Below are 17,700 nucleotides of genomic sequence, written 5' to 3'. Positions count from 1 at the left end.
AATGTTTCCAAGTAAACTTTATTTGGTAGAAGAAAGAGGGTGGTGGTTGGGGCTTTCCACCTCGGTGAGCCAAGTTTCCTAAACAAGCAAGATTTTCCCCATCCACATAATACTTAGCATATCCTGGTAATGTTATTTCCTGAAGAAACGTAGGGTGAGATCATGACCAGTGTAGCCATAGGTGGTCTATTATAAACGCTGTACAGAAGGTTTACTTCTCAACTCCTACAATGGATATTTTCCTTTCAAAGAACCTCAATTTGTTTTGCAAATATTAAGTGGGTTGTAGTTTTCTATGTTTGTTATATTTTTAGTGTTCCACTTGCCTGGAGTCTCTGAAGTCTACTGCTTTGCCACGATGGGCAACGTTTAAGACAGGGAAACAAGGAGTGGCAACGTGGTTCTGATGGACCAAATGCCCTCCGAACAATAGAGGGATTGGGAGCTCCTTAAAACCTCAAACCTTTGCCTACTTACTGACCTGTTTCAAGGTTTTCTCAGAGGCCTAAAGAGAAAGTATGGTAGGTAATAGGAGCTGCAGAATTTGACATGCAAAGAAAAGGTAGGCAGAGGAAGAGAAAAATATCCCCACTTCCTGGTAGTTTTGGAACATCAGAGTATGCAGAATTACTTAGAGTTGTTAAATAGCAAAAGCTTTGTTCTATCCCCAGAGATTCTGATTCACTACACCTGGGGTTGGGCCCAGGAATCTACATTTTTCACTGCTAATTCTGAAGTAGGTGGTCCGTGGACCAGATTTTGTAAAATACTTCTGTTAAGGGATACAGTGGGCAGTGTTTCTAGAATAAACCCTTTTATATACTTGTATTCATTTGAACCAAATATTACCTGACCCATTGTCTTGATGCCTATTTAAAAAACCTACCCACCCACCCAACCAACCAACCAACCAACCAGCCAAACACCCTTATATGAAACTATTACATATAGAACTATCAAGGTAGAAAAACATATTATGGTGGAAGAGACAAGCAAAAATGGCCATTGAAAGGAAAGGAGACTTCTTGTTTTTAACATTCACTAAAAAAGTTTAAGGTAGAACTCAGAGGCTAATGTTAAACAATTCAGAAATATCCATTATTCAAAATGAGATACCAGCGAGGTGAAAATTATTCATAGTTCTTAGTAATTTCATGATCTGAAATTTATAAATCTTCTATACAAACGAAAGGATAAAGCACAATTCTAAAGCATAGAAACCCCCCATCCCCCACCCAAGGATAGTGTCCAGCCAGGGAAAACAACAATATTAAAGGTGCTTTAGACTGTCGGGTTTTCAATTGTGTTGAATCAATTACATGTAAGAACAGTATCTTTTGACAGTATGGTGAAGCTAGATCTGTCTGAGTGAAACGTATTATATCAAGTCCTGACTGTCTTTCTGGGAATGTCCACAGCTAAAAATTAAACCTTTAGTTCTTAAAGTCAACTTCAATAAGAGGGATTGTTTATATTAAAAACAAGATTAAAGTTCCATACTTCTGTTCTTTTCATAATAAAACTAATAATTACACCCTCATAACAGTAATTGTGAAAAGAAACACAGTATAATAGGTAAAGAACACATTTGCTGTTTTTATTGGTGCCTTGCATGGCAGTAATACTGAAAAAGGAGAATGCAAAAAAATCAAATAAAATAAACAAAAAACAAAAACGAAAAACAGGTTGGTGGCAACCCACATCTTTTTTTTAAGAGCACATAAACTCCTGTTTTATTTTTATTGTGGCATGAATGATAACATAAACCAAAAACATGAAAATATACAACTTATATTACACTATGTGTTATGAACAAAATATAAATCTATAACTCTATGTTATATTTACATAATTATTTATTATTTTATTAAATTTCAAGTGAGATGGTAGGTTGCACATACTTTGTTTTAAGCTCCAGGCATTTGATTGTCTCTTTTCTATTTTTTTTTTCCATTTTTACTTGTAAAATCCAAAATATTAGAAGGACTAAGAGCTTTAGAGCCAGTGGAGCTATATAAATACTGTTTTAGTGAACCAGTGATGGAAACACTGGGGAGGACAGGAATCAATCAGTAGGAAACTCAACACGTCGTCTTCAACCTGGGAAGTTGATAGTTATAGGAAACTTTAAAATTAAATACTGTAAAAGCCTGGCTAAACCAACAGCTATGCCCTACAAGACAAACAGATACCTGAACCACTTTAAGTGGCCTTCATAGTTTTCCTTGCAGACCCCGTAAGTTTTATTTTACTATTAATTTGATAGACAAATATCTTATAAACCTGTTTGTAAATATACAGTTGTTTATTACAATTCAATAATTTACCCATTAGAATGAATGAAAGTGTAATTATTTTTTATGTTTTAAATGTGATATAAGAGGTTTCTTCTGGGAACAGTCACAGCTTCTGGATTAAGAAAATATCTGAAGTTGGACCAAAAAATGGTTAATTTTCTTTAAATGAATTAAGGTAAAATTCTACTCCAGAAATCAAATCTATAAAATAGTTTCACCAAAGAAAACTTTTTTATATTTGTTCTTTATAAGAGGATTTGGTTTTAACAATGATGATTATGTTCTTTGGGAGGGATTTTATACATGGTTAACTCTTAACTGCAGATGCCAAATGAACTTTACAAATGGACTTCACTAATTTAGGTATAAATGTACTGAAGAATAGTTTTATATTTTATCCAATTGTAGTAACTTAATCACTAAGTTATTATTAGTAACTGTAAATGAGTAACTATTTTCTCCAGTAACGTTCTCTTAGATTGATATGAAAACAGGACTATTTTTAAAGAAACTGACTACAACAACTATAAAAACCAGAATTCTGGCAAGATTATTTCTCAGTGTTGGGGCAAGTGTGTGTGTGTGTGTGTGTGTGTGTGTGTGTGTGTGTGCGCGCGCACACGCGCGTGCATGTGAGAGAGAGAAAGGGAAAGAGATAAAGTGTGAACAGATAGGTAAGAAAGCAGAGAGGAAGGAGACTGTTTATGTTTTAGTTTGATCTTTTGATCTTACTCTCATTTTCTTTATCTTTTTTGGTCATTACAGGGCACAGAAAAAGAATACAGGGTTTTAGGATCCTTTACCAAAATTATAAATCAACCAATGCCAAAAAGGCAATGTAGTAACACAGTAAGTTGCTATTCATAGCACCTTTTATCAAGTGACTTCAAAGCACTTTCCACATTAATATAACTATTTTTGCTTTTGTTTTCTTTTGGGGAAAACTAGGGCAAAGAAAATTTGATATCCAGTGAATTAACTGTCAGAACAAGGGAACGGAATGCAGGGCTATGAACTTGCTTTCTGTTTCGGTTCATGCACAGTTTAGTCTCGGACATAAACCTAACTAAAATCAAATTTTGAATTTCAGCAGTTAAAAGTCACCATTAACAATTTTGTTTTCCCCTTCAAATAAAACAAAATATAACAAAAAAAAAGACCAAACACCAAAGTGTTGTCAATTCACCAGTAAGTGTGTTAGAATTGGTTTCAGCCACGAATTTCTTCAATGGCATCTACCTGGAGCTAAAACAAAGTATTCTTGTAGCCCAAACTCATGAAATGAAAACAAAGCATCTTTTATAACATGGTGTAAAGTAAGTATCCAGCAAACGTGAGAGGTGAACCCACATAAATCGGAAGGAATTTGTTAACAAAGACAGAGAACAAATTTTTTAAAAATCTGTTTTCACATTGTACATAAAAATGATATAAAAACAAGTGTCTATTTTTTCCTTATCCAGAGTGCTTAAAAACAAAACAAACAAAAACAAAAAAAAATTGGCTCTAGATGACTGTGGCAATTAAATAACTAAAATGAGTGATGAGAGCATAAGTTAATTAAGATTGAACATGACCCTCCTATTAATTCACTCCTTTGTTTTAAACATCAGAACTGATATTTTCGGGGCCAAAATTCTTAAAAAAGAGAAAACTTATGGAAGGAGAAGTAAAATTGTGGGTAAATGTGTGTGTGTGTGTGTGTGTGTGTATGTGTGTATATATATGTATATATATATATATACATATATATACACATATACATACATATATGAGTTGGAGATGGAAATTTGTTTTAAATATCTAACAGCTTATTGGCTGCACTTCCAAATCAGAGCAGAATAAAATAGAAAGGGAGAAATAAAATAAATTATACATAACTTACTAATCTGGGAACAGCTGACCATTATTATTATTATTACTATTATTATTATTATTTTATCATCATCATCATTACAACACTAGCAAAAAGAGGCAGTTCAAATGAAAATAAAGTCATCAAAAACAAACAGAAAAACAAACAAAATGAAATATCTGACATGCAGGATATGATCAGCTCCTCCAAGCAAAACCCCAGAGCAAGTCTTCTGAGAGAGAGAAAAATAAAAGGGATTCTTTTATTTATATGTAAAAATCCAACTTTAGGGTGGTGTTTCGGGGCGTGAGATAGGAAAATGATGACTGGAGTGAAAACTATAGCACATCAAGCTACTAGTTGCAGTATTTACTATCTGATACTTCAATACAAATAATGGCAATTGACTTGAAATGATTTTGCATTTATTTGTACAGGCCCTACAACTGCCTTGGCATTTGGCTGGCAAAATCTACATAAGCAGTCCCATCACATTCAGTTGTTGCTCTTCACAAATACTCTGCTTGAACCAAAGTTGGACTTCAGTGGATTCATCTGATAGCAAGGGAAGAGCAGTGGCAAGGATCCCTGGGTGCAGCCAGGCTCCATTTTGTTGGGCTGCAATGACTTTTTAAATTAAATCCTACTTTTTATGGCATGAACTACACATGGCCCACACTTCTGAAATGCTAAAGGCCTCCACCTCATTTCATGGAGGGGTGAAAAATACCTTATAAAATCATCAGTTTCATTTCCTGATCGGGAAAGGATGGAATGTGGAAGAAATAAGCTAATTCTATTTGTCTGAAAAATGGCCAAATATATCCAATGAAAACAATGATTGTTTTGCTCGAAATATCAACAGGAAAAACAAAAATCACTAAGTAACAAACGTTAATGGAACCAACTGACCAGGGAGAAAGAACATCTGGGAGCAGTTTGCTAGTAGCTTCCATGTTATACATGCACACCTCTATTACACAGGGCCACCTGATCCATCCAATAATCATCGTATTAGACATTTAAAAATATAATTTCTGAGCCCTATACTTGGTTAAGTTGTCATTTGAAGTGCAAAGTCAAGGTCAAGATTATGTCTAGACCAGTCACTTGGGAGGATGTGGGATTTCATCCCCAGATGTGGGTTTAACTCACAATGGTCCAACGTTATTCCTATTAGTACCATAATCACACACATACATACACACAAAAATCCAAGATCAGAAAATATTTTTCTCTAAGTTTCTTATGTCTCTCTCTCTCTCTTTTCACCTGAGAACAGCACCTACAGTTTCCATTAAAAAAAAAAGTCAAATCTCACCAGCTGCTGGTATTTCAGGTTTTTCAAGGGATTGTCTAAGATTTAACACTGTCCTAACTTAAGAAGGAAAAGGAAAAAGTAAAGGGTAAAAATGAACTTGGTCAACACTTCAGTACAAATTTGGCACTTGCTCAAAGATGTAGTGTGGTGTGCAATAGATAAAGTCCTCTAAAGAAAATAATTGCTTATTTCGTGGTGGATAGCAAGGAAGTTAAAAACAGGCTCTTTTTCCCTCTTCCCCCTCATGCACAGACTTCCATCTTTAAAGTGTAGAGATGGAGAAGGTGGAGAGAAGTAAAGAGAAATTCATTTTTCTTTTTTTTCTGTCAGGTGCATTACAAAGAAAAAAAAAATGAAAGGAAAGAAAAAGAAAAGGAAAAAACCCAGAAACCCCAAAAAACAAAACAAAACTTATTTCTTTTTAAAAATTGTAGCACAAAACAACAAAACACATTCACAAGCCACTTGTTGGCACTGTGTACCTGAGTGAGAATTTCTAGAACATTGTAGAACAAACAGCCATAAAGTTTATTTAAAAAAAAAAAAAAGTTGACGGGTAAGACTTCAGTGCTTGGATGTAGCAGCTGAATTACTGGCATTATTTTACCCATAGCTTATTTCAATCTCTTGTTGTTGATATTGTTGTTTGCTTGTTGTATTTTTTTTTTTTTTTCTTTCCAAGCCTTTTGAGGCTGAGGTCTATTAGTCAGCTGATGTCCCAACTATTTAAGACTAACAGTTAAAGTAACAGTCAGTGTATGAGAAAGTTAATGTGCTTGGCCACTGGTAAGGATGAACCAGTTAGGGCTTCTTTAAGTCCTAAGGTCACAACAATCTTTTGACCCTTATCAGTTGGCTTGTCCTGCAATATGGTTTTCACTGTCACTCCCATAATCTACATCTGGATCATCCTCTTCCTCGTCGTACTCATCATAAATTTCTCCATTGATGTCCTCGGCCTGTATCTCTTCTTTGATATGTGGCTCCTCTCCTTTCACACCGTAAGTGCTCTGGATAACAGGCATCCCAGGCTCTGGGCTGCTAGACACGCTTGAGTGCTCCGAGGGCAGGTGAGGGGAGGGCATTCCAGCCATGGCGATGGCTCCAGGGTACACAACACCGGCAGTGGCGATGGGGATCTGTGCTTGTTGCCTGTCAAGAAAGGAATTTCCAAAAGGACATCGTGGGTAAGTGAATAGTTAGATGTGGACTTTACTACATAATTAATTTGCTCAGCAATGTCCAATTTTAAGGTACTAATTTTATCTAATTGCCTAACATTTTTCAAACTGTATCCTACTTTGACTTTAATACCTTGTTTTTCTTTTCTTTTTTTTTTTTGAGATGGAGTTTTGCTCCTGTTGCCCAGGCTGGAGTGCAATGGCATGATCTTGGCTCACTGCAACCTCCCCCTCCAGGGTTCAAGAGATTCTCCTGCCTCAGCCTCCCAAGTAGCTGGGATTACAGGTGCCTGCCGCCACACCTGGCTAGTTTTTGTATTTTTAGTACAGAGGGGGTTTCACCATGTTAGCCAGGCTGGTCTCGAACTCCTGACCTCAGGTGATCCACCTGCCTCGGCCTCCCAAAGTGTTGGGATTACAGGCGTGAGCCACCGCGCCAGGCCTAATACCTTACTTTTATGTAGTGCTTTATAGAGTACAAGACATTTACATGTGTTGTCCATCTTATTCTTAATCCTGTTTTGTTACTACTGTTTTATTAAAAAACTGAGGTGCAGAAAGATGAAGCAGAAGAACCCAGGTCCTTAATTCCAAGTTCATTTTTCCTTCACTATAACATGCAGAAATAGTATTTTTCCCTAGAATTAAATCTAAAGATAATTAAATTTTAATGGGAAAATCCTAAAGCATTAGAGTTCTCAAAATAAAACTTTACTGCCCAGAACACACCAGAGCTGAACAAATTCACACTGTCCACTGAGTCTCTGAAACAGTTTTGGCCTCGTAGTGGTAGGAAGCAGGAGCAGCTTCATGGATGTACAAACTGTGCAACTGCACTAAGGTCCCAAACTTGGTTTAAAGTTGTGCTGCCACAGACTTGAAATTCTTAATAACTTTTTAACAAGAGACCCTGTCTCCTCATTTTTGCACCTGGTCCTATAAATAATGTAGGTGGTCCTATTGGAAGGGATGAATAGATGATGTGCATTTATGCTTGTTTTTATTCATTCATATGTTTACTATTTGCCCAAGAACTGTTGGGCTGTGTGTTTAGCTTTGTGAGCAGTCACGTGCTTGCATATGAATCACATACCCCCGGACAGAGCACGCAGCCTTTTCCAAGGAACTGGAGGGGACAGAGCAGATTTGAAAAGGTTTTATGAGTTCTTCTCTGCCCATATTTAGAATAATATTTATTATTCTAAGAAGCTCTTAGAAACTAACTTCTGTTTCAACTATGAACAACTTTATTTGGGTTTTTGAGAGAATTCTATATTCTGTTTCAAATATGAACAACTTTATTTGGGTTTTTGAGAGAATTCTATAGAAGCAATGCATTTCTTTTTTTTTTTTTTTTTTTTTTTGAGACGGAGTCTCGCTCTGTCGCCCAGGCTGGAGTGCAGTGGCGCGATCTCGGCTCACTGCAAGCTCCGCCTCCCGGGTTCACGCCATTCTCCTGCCTCAGCCTCTCCGAGTAGCTGGGACTACAGGTGCCCGCCACCACGCCCGGCTAGTTTTTTTTTTTTTTGTATTGTTAGTAGAGACGGGGTTTCACCGTGGTCTCGATCTCCTGACCTCGTGATCCACCCGCCTCGGCCTCCCAAAGTGCTGGGATTACAAGCGTGAGCCACCGCGCCCGGCCGAAGCAATGCATTTCTGTAGCACATCTACAACACTGTCAACAACCTTGCCACGGGAGCATAGTAAAACATCTCAGAGCTGCGTTCTCAATTCAGAATGAAACCTCCTGTTCACAACCTTGTTATGCCCTAATATAATCCCTAGCTTGTGTGATCCACAAAGGCCACACATGTACCTTGATAGCTCACTAACCTCTCTATATTTAGAAATAAGTATTTTTTCTTTTGAATTGATTTTTATTTTGTATTGTCTCAACAAAGTTGTTTTAGAATTTATCATGGTGAAGCTTAGGAAGTAATGCAAACCAATGAAGAAAAGAACCAGTTATACTTCTAAGTTTTTAATAGAAAACTTCAAAATCATTTACTTGTAGATATCTTGTTTTTAAACCAGTTGTTAACAAATCTCATGGTAGAGCTAGGAACTTGCAGTGGATTCATATGGACATATTTTTCACGATCATGTGGGAGACTATTTGTCTCTGAAAACACTGTGAGCTCAGATTCTTTTTCAAAATGCCTCTTTGCAACTGAACAAATAGGTTTCACATCCCATTAAGTGTAACGGGAAGTTTGCCCCATGAGAAAAATGACTAAAAGGTCCATACCCAACATTGAAGTACTGCCGCATTTCCTGCCGCCTGTTGCGCATGATTGCCTTGTATTCACCAATGCGCAGCTTTTTGCCATCCACCAGGCAGGTGCGCTTTGGCCTCGGCTTGTACTTATAGTCAGGGTACTTCTCCAGGTGCTGCTTGCTGAGACGGGCTTGCTCCTCATAATATGGCTGTTTCTCTAGGTTTGTCATAGCTTTCCAGCGAGACCCTATGAAGAAAGGAGGTTAGGATTCCAATTTGCGCAGCTTCTAAGCATTCCAGAAAGAGATACGGCTGAGAACAAGAAAATCTAGAGTAGAGATGTTAGCCAAAACCCAGAAATACATAAACCTGTTTTTGATGAGTGAGATCCCACGAGAACAGAGGTGGTGGTGGTTTTGTACCTAAAGATATAAACACCGGGCAGTATTTTTTTTTTTTTTTCTGGTTTGCATTCTAGCCAAACTTTTGTATTATGTCCCTTAAAGCTCATAGACAATTTGATGGATATATTTCTCATTTCTACATTAGATCATGATATAATTCACATGTGAACAGAAAAGTTACATGGTATGTTATCACGCGTTTTGAATCTGAGACTAATTATCTAGTTATTGAATATTTTTATGTGGGAGATGTTTTTTACTACAAAAGTTCCCAACATATATCATGTAGTCCCATCCTCCCCAAAATGTTTAAGTATTTTACGCTTACAGGAATGGTAGCAATTAAAAATTCATTTTATTAAAAATTTAATTATAATTAAAATTATAATGTTAATAAACATGGAGTGGGTAACTTACTATGTGCCAGATACTGTGTTAAAACCTTGACATATGTTATCTTCTTCTTACCTTTCACCTCAATCTTATAAAATAGACAGCATTTCTATCTATTTTCATAGATGAGAAAATTGAGATTCAAATAGATGAACTAACTTAGCCAGGGTCATAATTATTGAAGTGCAGATCTGTGACTCAAACTCAGATTTGATATAACTTAAATTGTGCTGTAATGTATGTCCTTTCCTACATATGGCCACCTACTATATAAAATACAGCAGAGGTCACAATTACTGTAAATGTGTATTATGATTTTCTCTTAATAAATCGATTTCAATAACATACAAAGATGCCACTTCCCATGATACAGTCCGCATTAGTAATAATAACCCAAACTGTTTTACCCCTTTCTTTTCACTATTAATTTTGGTGTGAATTTAGTTGGGATTAAAAAAGACAAGTTTGAAGCTTAAATAAAAATAGTTTATGCTAATTCACATTTTAAATATGGTTTAAAACTTGGATTCTGTCAGTATGGCTATGTGTAATAGAAGTAGTAGTAATAGTGTTTTTTTTTTTTTAATAGAGATTTAAAAATCTATTTGCAGATGAAGTGTGTTTATTTGCAAATAGTCATCTCAACTCAACGCGAATGCACCAAGACCGAAAAACTGGAACTGGGATATCCCTACCAAATGGCCTTATACCTGCCTTCAAATGTCATGTAAGTAAGATCTTAGAAGCTTTCAAATGAGTTCATTACTCACCCGTAACTCAATACCTTAAATGCAAATAGCTCACTGTTGAATATTTCTTCCTTACACATGTAGAGAGTTCTTCAATATGGGCTGTTACATTTATTAAAGCATGCAGTGAAAGAGGCAATATCTCTTCCCTTAGAAATGTTTCCACTGGAAGAGATATTGTATTGCATGGGTGTAAATATAGATTTTTCCAAATCTAGAAAGCCAATGTGAATTTATTCTATTTACAATATAAACTCAGGTTAGAGTTCAAATAATAGGGTTTCTTTTTCTATTCCTTTCGTAAACTTCTGTTTAAATAGCATCATCCAACATTAAGTTGGCTGGTCAAGCCATATCATTTGTAGGTACAACCTCAAACTCCTTGTTGGCCCGGCATTATTCTCTGAAGATACTTGAATACCATTATGTTATTCTCAGGGCCTATATAAACACAGATACGGCTATGATCCTACTGAGCTACAACAACCGTTTTCACGGAGTTTCTTCCAAGCATTGATACCAGTTTTTTGAACTTCAGATCAGGGAGTGGAAAGTGAGCTTACCATAAATAACTCACAAATAGGAATACACTGAAAAATGGATCAAGGATGGTTGATCTAATATAAAATTTATTAGCTAGCTTTATCCCAAAATTCAAAAACGAAACCAGCATTTTCTTTTTTTTTTTTTTTTTTTGAGACAGAGTCTCACTCTGTCGCCCAGGCTGGAGTGCAGTGGCACGATCTCGGCTCACTGCAAGCTCCACCTCTCTGGTTCACGCCATTCTCCTGCTGCAGCCTCCTGAGTAGCTGGGACTACGGGCACCTGCCACCACTCCCGGCTAGTTTTTTTTTGTATTTTTAGTGAAGACGGGGTTTCACCGTGTTAGCCAGGATGGTTTCAATCTCCTGACCTCGTGATCCGCCCATCTCGGCCTCCCAAAGTGCTGGGATTACAGGTGTGAGCCACCACTCCCAGCCAAGCATTTTCAATTAGAAGGGGAAGTGCCAAAGATTCTTCCCTAAGTTTAAATGATCTATACGCCAAAAGGCTTTGGCCTCTCAAAGGAAAGAAAATGTTTATGCTTTGAAGTAATCTGCCTTGGAATGCAAAAGCTGTTTGTATATTTCCTACTATGTACATAATGTTGCATTCATTACTAAATATATAGTAGTGAGTGAATAAAGAAAGTTATAGTTCCTGTCTCTTTGGAGCTTATATTTAGCCAGGGAATATACATTAAATATGTAATTACAAAATTTATTATTTTCTTCATAGTTGTGGAAAGTACAGGAAGGTAAGAGAACAGATGATAAGGAGGCAAGATCAGTCCTCTGCAGGTCAGGAAGGCTTTGCTGTAGAAATGACTCCCATGGGGCTCACAAAGAGAAAAGCATCCTATTGAGGAAGAATAGAACAGTGGAGGTCTTTCGGTGGAAAGAGGAATTAGACTAACTTAAGGAAAGCTGGTCTGGCTTAAAAAAAAAAAAAAGAGAAAATAAGATGTGTGTATGTAAAGAAATGGGATAATAAAAGATGTATAAATTCTCAGATAAATTGGCTTCCAAATCTGGCATGAACAGGAATTATAAAATAGTTTAACTCTTGATAGTATAATTTCTTTGAGAGTATCACTGAATCCTAAATTACACTTTAAAATATGGCCGTATAATAATTCCAAGTCTTTTCAAAACTAAGAATTAAGATAGCCTAAGTACTAACTGGGTCAAATGGCTGACTACTATATTTTATGACAGTACAGGGCGGTGTTTGTTTCCATTTGGTGGTAAATCCAGTTTTCATTTTCGAAATAGTAACCTTGAATTAGGTTAACCAACTGACAAGTTTGGTTTTGATTTCAATGGCTTTGCAGGTACTATAACCATTGTATGCAGCTGAGGTGTTAACTCACCCCTGAAACACACTTGATGAGAATGGTAGGAAAGTATTTTGGATAAACACTAAAAAAAAAGAGAAAAAATATCTACTTGATTTGGGCGTTGCTGGCTGCTTACTCTGGACTGATGTACGGGGAGTTTATTCCCTGCTGCTTTCAAAAGGTTGTCGTTTTAGAATAAAAAAGCAGAGAAGGACAATTGGGTTTTCCTCCTGATGACAAAAGAGGAAGTTTCGATCAAAAGTATTTGATGCTCAAAATAGGGGAAAAAATAAGGTCCAACGATTATTGCTTTCCTTTCTAAATCTGGCAATACACTGAAAGTGAAGTTTGAGCTGAGCAACACTGTCATCTCCATGGGGTCTGTAGTGAATTTGCACATTTTGCTCCAACTACTGTATATCTAATCAGAAAAAGATGTCCCTCTTCCCCTGATCTAGCGCCAAGCAGTAAAAGGTGATTCCTTATGTTAACAATTTCAGCAGAATGGCTTATTAAAACCAGATTTTAGGGTATTATAAAATGCTTAGAAGCCCTTTAAAATGTCAACTAGGATCCCCAGAGACTACGTAAAATGTCAACCCAGCTCAAGCGCCTGTTTTAAGCAGAATGAATTAGCGGCATGCTGTCGGAGGCTGTTATCCAAAACAATCAGCAAAGAGGAAAACATCAAGCTTTCTTTGTACTTTTGTATGGAATGGGTCATTTAGAATGATCTTGTGGATATTTGAAGATCACTTATTTATTTAAAGCTGTGACTAAATATTGAGGCCCAAAACACCTCAATGTTTTATTTGTTCCTAAATATAAATGCTGTGTCTTTAAAGAATACATTTTCATCAGCAAGACTGAAATTAGGCAGGATTCTCTTTCATGTTGTCTATTATAATATAATCATATGGTCATTCTAATGTTCTTTCCCTCAAATCAGAAGGGAATTCTCATAGCCAGTCATCTCTTTTCCATGGACACTTTTGCTACATTTCCTCAAATATCATTTCTTATCATCAAAACTGGTATTTCTCTTATAGTTAAGACAGTTTTAATTAATGATTATCACCTTTTTGGTATTCAGACACATGAATTGAATAATATAAAGACAGTTTTGAAATCTTAGTATTTAACTTGGTTTTTATTCTGACAATTTTGGATTTCTAATTTGGGAATAACTGATATATTAAAACATGAAATATGCTTACATAAAGTATTCTTTTCTAGAGTTTTTCCGAATGAAACTGGTATGTTGTTTTTTAAAGACGGGAAATTTCACACGGAAGGTAGAATATAGTCACAAAAGGGAAAAATAGATCAGAGCTGGTAGAGATGTGAAAAAATGTGTATTTCCTCTTGATCAGTTCAAGTTTTTAATTATGCATGATATATATTTTTACACACAGATTTTCATATTTTCTGTGTATACTACTGAAAGCTTTGCATGTTCATGTCTTTTTAGATAATATTTAGGTGAAAAATGAGACACAATTTTAAGTGGCTAATGGTTTGTTTTGATCCCATTACAAATGCACCTTGTGGACCAGGTGGCATCTATTACCTTTGTTGAGAATATGGGATCACAAAAACATGCGGCCGGGCGTGGTGGCTCACACCTGTAATCCCAGCACCTTGGGAGGCCAAGGTGGGCAGATCACCTGAGGTCAGAAGTTCGAGACCAGCCTGGCCAAAATGGTGAAACCCTCTCTCTGCGAAAATACAAAAGTTAGTCGGGCATGGTGGCCTGCTCCTGTCATCCGAGCTACTCAGGAGGCTGAGGCAGAAGAATTGCTTGAACCCGGGAGATGGAGGTTGCAGTGAGCCGAGATCACACCACTGTACTCCAGCCTGGGCAGTAAAGCGAGACTCCATCTCCAAAACAAAACAAAACCTCATGCGTGTGTTTGCCATTTACAGATGATCAGTAATGAACCAAAAGTGATACTATCTACCTTTATAAACTCCGTGTAATTCCAAGTGCCTTATGAATTTTAATAAAACTTTAATAATTTTGGCAAATTTTGTTACTTATTTGTTAAAGCCAACATTTTCTGATAAAATGTTTCTGTTCTATTTTTGTCACTTAACTCTTAGAAGTCACAGAGTGAATAATCAAAATTTTCTTAGGTTGTCCAGTATCTGGCCATCAGACAGTGATGAATGACAATGACAGTGATAATGATGTCAGATAAGGCACAAAAGCAATGGAATCTTCTTTTTTTCTTTTTCCCCCTGGGACCTGAATTGGTCTATAATAGGTATCTTTATAATTAGCACCCTTTCTCCCCAACCATTTTTTTTCTGTGTGCTTCAGTGTCTGTGTGGGTAGAGTAAATGTGTACTTTGTTTTCTGTTAAATTGAATGTTGCAATGGCAGAAAAGTATTTAGTATTACTAAAAGTACCTTTAGTACTTAAGGTTACTAAAAGTATAAATGTAAAAATGTACACTCCACATCTTCTTGTGTTCTGAAAATCTAAAACTGATTTTCAATTATAGCACTGGAACAAACATCTTCCCCACCTCCACCCTCACCCCCACAACATGATGAATTCTGCAAATAAAACTCCTTCTGTTACAAAGGATGATGAGAGAGGAAGGAGGCCTTAAGATTAACAATAAGTTGTCTATAGTATGCAAGGGAATGAATACAAATGATCAGTAGCAATATCTAGTGGCTCATGTGAAAGCAACTTTTTTCCTCAGCTTTAGTAAAAATATTTCTAGATTTTTGAAGAAGATTTTAAAGCATTAAAATAATTAGTATGAAGACAAACAGCTAAATGAGCTATAGAAATACGTATATTTCTCAATGGACATAGAATGCTTCATCACCAGGAGAAGCCTCACGGATGATGTTTATTTTCTGGATAAGCGGATAACACGACCTGCATGGCCTCCAAATCCAGGACCCTTCCACAGAGGCAGAAAACAGAACAGTACCTTTATTCCATATGGAATAATAATATATATAATATAATAACCACATAATTCTTAATGGTTTTCTTACCCAATATCTTGCTGATGTTGGAGTTGTGCATGTCAGGAAAGGCTTGAAGGATCTTTCTCCGCTCATCTTTAGCCCACACCATGAAGGCATTCATTGGACGCTTTATGTGGGGTTCATTGCTACCACGCCCTCTGGATTCCCTATAAATTCTTGACTCTGAGACTCCAGCACTTCCTGAAAACAGGAAACATCACTTCGTGTTAGTGTTAAAACTTCTGGCAACTCTTTTCCTTGCATTCCTATTTTTCAGTCTATTAAGATATCTGAAAAGAAAAAGTACTTCTGATAATGGTACTTCAAGTTCTTAAGACAGATGCTTGTTTATGAAGTTTTTGTGATAAGCCTTGTGGTGGCAAATGTTGTATTTGTATTTTTAACCCATTTCTAATCTGTTTTCTCTTTCTTTCAATGGACTGTTTCACCATTTACTTTCAACAGCTCAAAATAAACTCCGATATGTGATTTTTGATGCAATTCGGAAAGAGGATAGTCAGATTAAATCAATAGGCATACCAGTAGTGTAGAAACATTAAATAGGTAAAGAAGCACAAATCAAATCAATTTGGCAGAATGGATGATTATAGGGGACGATATATCTTTGCTACTTAAAGACTGTCTGAACATACATATAGTACCTTATGTTCTCTTTCTCTCTCCGAGGTTACAAAAATAAAAACACCAACCAAATTTTGAGGTTAAAAACAATATAGGTATTTCCCTGTAATATAATTGGCTTTTCTTTGAAATTATATGCTGACAAATGCATGACATGTGCTGATACAGCAATGACAGGTCTGCCCCTCAAAATATACGTAAAAATGGTATGGAAAAGAACAAATGAACAGCTACATTCCTCTAGTTTCTTAAGGAGTCTACAGTCACATGTTTAAGATGAGAAAAATAATAATTTCCTTTGAATTTTCCCCCTAATATTTAGAGTTATCCAAAGAGTCCCATGGACAGTTACATTTCAATCAGTAAGATTCACCGATGATAAAACACAATTCAAGAGTTAACAACGATAGCTTTGGAAGCTGCATTCACTCCTCCAGCCTTATGTGACTCCTTAGAATGGCTTCAGCAGATTAAATTGCTTCCAAGGTACTTGAGTTTAGGCAAAGAGAAAATGAGAACCAGTAGAACTCTGACAGTAGGTTTTCACTGGTATTATCACAAAATAAGTAGATGTATTTTGATAGTATACAAAAAGTTAAAAATACTTTGGGGACTTGTAGAGACTGTATTATCAACAAAACCACTGCTTTTCTTTTCTTGCTTTGTATTCATTCCACATCTTTTCTTTTTTTTTTAAATTTGAAGATACAGGAATCAAACAAAATTGCCCAAACTTGAAGGCCTCTATAGCAGCACATTCAAAACATAGCACACCTGTTGGTGAAGTTTCTCAAAATTTTTCATTAATAACATGCTCTTTGGTTTAATGAAAAGGGGAAAATATTTCACATACAAGCATGATTGAATTTAGGTAATGACAGCAACGAAAACTTTGATGTTTTAATGCTGATTACTGTGCGTATATTTTATCATGCTAATACAACTTAAAATTTATGAAATGTGTTATTACCAGTAATTGTCTTTTATTGACAAAATAAATGCAAATATATGGCAACATCTTCCTAAAATGGGTTTGTAACTAGCAAATGATCATTTGCACATCTGCCTTTTCTTGTTCTTACACCTTACAGCAACATAAGCAATAAAATGAACATTATGTGTCTTCATCAAATCTAAACAAGCTCTTTAAACGTACATAGGCTAGGTTTATCTGAGCTAAGTGAAGTAGAAAATAGAAGAAAATGTTTGCAACATTAGACCCAGAAAAATGCAAATTGAATCTAACTGAATAAAATTCAGTTTTGATAGAATTACGTGTTTCAACGTTCAGGTTTGTTTAGTCCCTTGATTAGTATAGACCTGGTCTTAAAAGTAGAATTGGCCCAAGGCACAGAGTAAACAGCTGTGTATACTGGAGTCTTCAAGGGGACCCCCTCTCAAAGTATGCATCTCACTGGTTTGCCCTTGTGCATTCTTCTCTATATGCAGGGAACTTCCCTGTAGTAGTAACAAAGTTGAGGGCGGTACCACCAAAGGAATGCTTAAAATGCATGGATGCCACCTGCCAGTAGAGAGATGTTCCCGGTCAGGGTATTGTATAAGAAGAACAGCACTTTCTTCTTTTTCCCTCTTTGCTATGCTATTAAAAATCACAGTATCAATTTAATTTGTTGTCACTGTGGATGTTTAGAATGTTCAGAGATGATACAGAAAACAGAAGTCTGAAGGCCTATGAGAAGGGAGCATAAAGCTGTGCAGCTGGATTCTAGTTAGTTAGGTTATAGAGAGTGGGCAGGACACTTGACTAT

The 17,700-nt window shown here is 36.3% G+C and overlaps 1 protein-coding gene across 6 annotated transcripts in view; it reads right to left on the bottom strand.

Annotated features, from left to right (window-relative positions):
* Positions 1-1,576: 1,576 nt before the first annotated feature.
* Positions 1,577-17,700, bottom strand: part of SOX5 (SRY-box transcription factor 5) — a 753,263-nt gene continuing 737,139 nt past the window's right edge. For all 6 annotated transcript variants that reach the window (XM_030804393.1, XM_030804395.1, XM_030804392.1 and 3 more), the window contains 3 exons: positions 15,317-15,490; positions 8,903-9,119; positions 1,577-6,625 (listed from right to left, as the gene is read on the bottom strand). In XM_030804393.1, the coding sequence (XP_030660253.1) occupies positions 6,322-6,625; positions 8,903-9,119; positions 15,317-15,490 (695 nt within the window). In that variant the 3' untranslated portion in view covers positions 1,577-6,321. The remainder of the gene's footprint in view (positions 6,626-8,902; positions 9,120-15,316; positions 15,491-17,700) is intronic.

Source organism: Nomascus leucogenys, chromosome 23, assembly GCF_006542625.1.
Source record: "Nomascus leucogenys isolate Asia chromosome 23, Asia_NLE_v1, whole genome shotgun sequence".
Classification (NCBI taxonomy): Eukaryota; Metazoa; Chordata; class Mammalia; order Primates; family Hylobatidae; genus Nomascus; species Nomascus leucogenys.
Note: the sequence above shows the minus strand (reverse complement) of the source record. Positions and strands in the feature narration are given on the sequence as shown.